The sequence below is a fragment of the Grampus griseus genome (genome assembly GCF_964374135.1).
Source record: "Grampus griseus genome assembly, chromosome: 16".
In the NCBI taxonomy this organism is placed as follows: domain Eukaryota; kingdom Metazoa; phylum Chordata; class Mammalia; order Artiodactyla; family Delphinidae; genus Grampus; species Grampus griseus.
The window spans coordinates 56,278,428-56,284,029 of NC_139010.1; the positions used below are offsets into that span (position 1 = coordinate 56,278,428).

General features: G+C 55.1%; 1 protein-coding gene across 1 annotated transcript; it reads left to right on the forward strand.

The window, feature by feature from the left end:
• Positions 1 to 1,706: 1,706 nt before the first annotated feature.
• Positions 1,707 to 4,032, forward strand: FRAT1 (FRAT regulator of WNT signaling pathway 1; the record flags this gene model as incomplete). Its single annotated transcript, XM_082674225.1, has 1 exon — positions 1,707 to 4,032. One exon carries the CDS (start codon positions 1,707 to 1,709, stop codon positions 2,535 to 2,537), a length of 831 nt encoding a protein of 276 aa, XP_082530351.1. The 3' UTR covers positions 2,538 to 4,032.
• Positions 4,033 to 5,602: the final 1,570 nt, after the last annotated feature.

Sequence of the window (5,602 nt, forward strand, 5' to 3'; positions counted from 1 at the left end):
CCAGTGGTTAAGACTCCACACTCCCAATGCAGGGGGCCCGGGGTGCGATCCTTGGTCAGGGAACTAGATCCCGCCTGCCGCAACTAAAGACACAGTGCAGCCAAAAATAAATTAATTTTAAAAAATCCATTTGCTTTCTTCAAACTGCCTCTTCCTCTTTTATTCTCACATTCTTCCCTCCACACCTGACAAAAATAAGCTCAACTCTTTTTTTAACAACTTCCCACCTCTTTCCTCCATCCCATTCTTCTCGAAAAGTTTGCTCCTGTAATTATCATCTTGGAACTGCCCACCAAGACCCTTGTTTCTACTTATCTGGATCCCCAAGCTCCAGTCTCTCTCTTTCTAAATCATGCTACTCCCCTGCTCCACATTTTAAAGTAGCTCTCTACTGCCTGGTTTCTGTGTTTGTGTGTGCATGCTTTGCAGCTAATTGTTAAAACAGCTTTATTGACATATAATTTGCATGTCATAAAATTCACTCATTTTAATGATTTTTAAAACTTAATGGTCCAACCATTACCATAATCCAGTTTTAGAATATTTCCATCACCCTGATACTATCCCTTCCCTGTAAAGGTTGGTCCACCAAAAAACTACCTACAAGTGTAATGTTTGGAAGTTAGGCCTGAGGGTTTGGGATCTTGAATAAAGATTTTAAACCTCCAGGCAACGTGACGGTAAAGGATCGTTTTCTACCTCTTTCTGTTAAAAAATGAAGTCTTGGTTAATCATTAAGCTAACCATGATATCATGAAGGGTTACGGAGGCCGTATCTCCATTTCCATCCAAATAGCTGACCATTTTCTTCTCTTGCTACCCCCTCAGAAAGGATACTCCCCTACTGGGCTGAGGCATTCTTCTTAAAAGAACTTTCTAGCTCGCCGCCCCTCCCAAGACGAGCAACCTCCTCTCCAGTAATGACAGCCCCAGTCCAGGTCCCCACATACCCACACTCCTGATCAAAAAAACGTTAATCAGTGGCCTTTCTTTGCCAATTCCCAATCCTCCACCCCCATCGCACCACAAGGTCTTCGTCTTCCTTTTCATCTCTTTCAGCTTCGCTTGCCTAATCTCCAGACAGATCCCTAGCCTGACGCCTTCTCTTCTCCGTCACTCGCTTCACTCGCTCTGCCATCACTTCCCAAATTGCCAGCATCCTGGACCTCAAAGGTGCAAATGCCAAAAACAGATGAGTTGACGCGCCTAAGGGAGAGAAGTGTGTGGGTGTGTGGGTGTAAGTGTCCTTGCTTGTGTGTGGAAGAAACCAACAGAGGCCACGCCGGTGTCCATCTTCTGGAAATACCGATCACGCCCGGCCGAGAGAGCGAGGATCGTCTCCCCAGTGCCCCCCGCAGACAGCATTCAGGGCTGTAGAACTCAGAGGTATCAAGGCTTCACCCGGGACCCCTGCCCAGAGGGCGCCCCGCCCCTCAACGGTACGGCGCAACCCCTCCCCGGCGCGGTGGTAGGGGCCGGCTGCAACGTCACCCATTGTTTACAAATCAACCAGAGCCGGTAGGATTCCGGCTCCCGCGGCTGCTGGCGCGCGGCGAGAGTGCCTGGCGGGCTCCGGCTTCCGCGTCCGCCCCGGCTCCGGCTTCGGCCTCAGCACCGCGCCCGGCTCCGCCGCGGCCCACCGAGCCCCGGGGGCAGCCGAGCCGCCGGCGACTCCCGCAGAGCTCCGGGTGCCCGCGCGGGGGGCCATGCCGTGCCGGAGGGAAGAGGAAGAGGAAGCCGACGAGGAAGAGGAGGAGGAGGAGGACAGCTTCCTCCTACTGGAACAGTCGGTGACTCTGGGCGGCTCGGGCGAGGTGGACCGGCTGGTGGCCCAGATCGGCGAGACGCTGCAGCTGGACGCGGCGCAGGACCGCCCTGCCTCCCCGTGCGCGCCCCCGGGGCCGCCACTGCAGCCCCCGCGACCCCCGGCGGTGGTGCGGGCGGACAAGGCCCGAGCCCCGGCTCTGCCGTTGCTTCTGCCGCCCGCCTCGGCCGAGACTGGGGGTCCGGCGCCCCCGGGGGCCCTGCGCTGCGCCCTCGGGGACCGCGGCCGGGTGCGGGGCCGGGCTGCGCCCTACTTTGTGACCGAGCTCGCCGCAGGCCCCAGCGCGCTGTCCCCATTGCCCCCTCAGCCCAGCCTTGATGGGCCTTCGGGAGCTGACAAGCGAGGCGCCCCGCAGCCGCTGTCGGGTCCTTGCCGGCGAGGATGGCTGCGGGACGCCGCCGCCTCTCGCCGCCTGCAGCAGCGACGCGGGCTACAGCCTCAAGCCCGCACTGGCGACGACGACCCGCACCGGCTTCTGCAGCAGCTCGTGATCTCGGGGAACCTCATCAAGGAGGCCGTGCGGAGGCTTCATTCGCGACGGCTGCAGTTACACGCAAAACTTCCCCGACGCCAGCTCGTGGGCCCTCTGTCGGCCCCAGTGCATGAGCCCCCTTTGCCCCGCAGCCCTCGCCCGGCCTGCAGCGACCCTGGCTCGTCTGGGAGGAGGGCGCAGCTCAGAACTGGCGACGGCGTTCTAGTCCCCGGCAGCTAACACCCCGAGAGTGGCCGCAGCGCCAGCCTCTGCCTGGAGGGCAAGGGGTTCCCCCTGAGGGCTGCGTCTCTACTCAGACTGGTGAACTCGCGCTTTTGGAAGCGTGAAAATAACTAATGAAGACGAGGAATCGAAAAATCGCGAATGTTTTCGTGGGAACTGAGGTCGAGGGCCCCGATGTGGTTGAAAAACAAGACTTCGTTGGTCCTATTTAAGGCAGATTACAGAGCGCACCCCAAGCTCACAGTCAGCAGGACTCCTCATCGGCGTGACCAGTCCTGGTGGCGCAGCGTGCAGTTCCACGCAGCCTCTCCGGACCCTCCAGCCTGATGACCATGTGGTCACAGCCCACGCTTCTCAGGATCGCCGAACGCCCAGAGGACGAGGATGATCCCAGTTACTTGCTTTACCTTTACAGGGCTGGTTCCTGATCCAATTTGGGGGAGAGGAACCTGTGTAGATCCTTTCAGGGAGTACCTCAAACTGCCAGACTTGAAATTTTACGACACTTAAAAAAACCCATCTCGTGTATTTTGGGGTGCTGGTTCTTGATACAAAACACGCGGCACCGGGAAAGGACGTTTTGGGGAATTGAATAGACGTAACCTTTTCTCTGCCCCCGCTTTGCAACTGCCTGAAGTTCTCTGAGTGGCGGGGGAAGGCGGTGCGCCTGTGATGCTGATGGGAGGTGGGGCCGACAGGTGCTGGGGAAAGGGGAGGGCAAGGCGCGGAGTTGAACCCTCGGTCCCCTCGAAAGTGTATTTTCACAGCCTGTCCGCCCCTTCTCGGGTTCAAGATCACTGTTTCCTGGGGGCACACGAGATTGCGGGGCTCCAGCAGGGGAGAGTCGCCAGGTTCCGCCTGTACTCGGAGTAGAGCGCGGGGTTTTGCAAGTGCTGGAGTCTCCTGAGGACACGCGCACCGCTGCCACCGCGGGTGTAAGGAGGCGGCGACGTGCTGGGCGCCGGTGCCTCCCGCGGGCGGCCGCGCCCCGGGCATTCACGGAAACTGCCCTGAGAAGTGGCCTCGGGTCCCTTCTCTTCCCCTCGGCTCTGCTGTCCTACTCTAGCGGGTGGCGCTGGCGCTCCTGGGGGCCCCGAGCTGGGGGCTGAGGAGACACCACGTGATGGGGCACTCCAGGGACACACAGCCTAGCACAGCAGCTTATAATGGGCTCTCCGGGGCCTTTTGCAATAACAGCTGCAATTCCCGGGATAGATGGAGTTGATTTCCTCCCTTTGCCCCTCCCCCAGCCATGCCAGCTCGCCTTTGTAAGTGAAGGAAACCGAGTAGAAAATGTGACCCTCCAAATGGAGAAGCTGCAGGCTTTGCCATTGTGAACCTGGTGAAGTGCTTGTAACATAACATAACATTCACTCAGTCTGAAGGATCTAAGACGGTATTGTTGGTGTTTTAGTTTTATAAGATTCAATGGCATGTTCATCATCCAGATGTGGCTATTGACATACCTACACTTCGCAGCGGAGTGTCTGGAATTGTGGCTATCCTGATTATAGGATGTTAACTTAACTGAAATATCTGTTTTTAATAAATGCGTTGGGTTTTTTGTTTGGTTTTATTTTATACTTGTCGTCGGTGGGAGAGATGCACAGAACACGTTTCTCTGATCTCCATAAACATGAAAACACTTGAAATCCTTGTCAGCCTGGCTTGTGGATGGTAATTAGAGCGCCTTTGTGTCTGAGCAGCTCACTAGTTAGACAGGGCCTGCGTGGCTGGGTGTGTATTGGTGCTGGCATGAAATTAAATGAAAGCGAGGTCAGGTTTTGGACCAATCCCATGCACTAAAGCCTTAGAGCCTTCTGGATTACTAGTCAGTGCTGGAGAAGCTCCTTCTGACTGTATTAACAAAGGACATCAGATCAGTCAGTCACTTCAGACTGGGAGGCTTATCACTTTTTTCTTTCTATGGCCATTAAGTGGACTTGTTCCACAAGGTGGCCCTTTAGGCTGGGGCAGCCCTTGGTTAGGGACTGCTCAGGATGCAAACCTGCAGTGGGAAAGCCAACTGGGAGGGTATGAAAGGACTCCTCTCTTTGCCCTTGGCACGTTCACTCCCATTCTCTCCCTAAGCAGTGATGGAACAGCCCATCTCTGTCCCTCCTGTTCTCAGTTACTTTGGTCTGTTTCCTCCAGGAAGGAGCCATGCTGGCAACAGGATATCCAGGGTTCAGGTCCCCTTATTAAATGGGGACCTTGGGCAAGTTGCTCAACCTCTGTGAGCTTCGGTTTCCTCATCTGTACAACAGATGAGACATGAGATGATGAGAAAAAGGCTCCTTGTGACTGGCACATCCTGGAGATGAATAGTCCAGTCCTACCCCTTCCTTCCCAGGACTGTCCCTTGGTAGCCAATCGACTGGGTCCTCGGTTTCTCATAAAACAAGGGCATGCTGTGATCCCACAGGTGCTTTCTGGATTGAGTGCTGTATGATTTAGAGACCTGATTTTCTAACTCCCCTTTGGACTCAATGCCTGTTGTTTATACCTCCCCATTCTCTCTCTTCAAATACACACACAGACCCTGATGGTCTCTGAGAAGTACCTCCAGAACACACCAAGCCAGCCATTTCCCACAACCTGCCCAGGAAGGATTGTGGAAGACTCAGTCCAGTGCCACCCAGCAAAGGGATGGTGACTATGGAGGCTCTAACACAAACTGAGGAAGGGGGGCCTCTAACAATGCAGTGGGCTACCACCTCTGAGCTCTGAGCGAAAGGAAAGTGGTCAGGTGCCGACTTCCCCTGGCATTGGAGGAGCCCTGAAGTCCTCACTTCTTAGATGAGGTGGGATTTCCTGGAGGTCAAAGAGTTAGGAGCAATCCAGGGCCAAGATGGCCATGATTCAATGCCACTGCCCCAAACGTGCTGGCTTCTTGTAATGATTGGTTAAGGCTAGACTCAACCATAGGGTTCACGTAATACAACCCCCTCCTTCAAAAAGGAAGACTGGAGAAAACTCATGCCTACTATGAGATGCTTTAACTGCACTATAACCCTGTAACCATCACAGGGTGTAAACCGTCCATCTTTAAAAATCCTGCA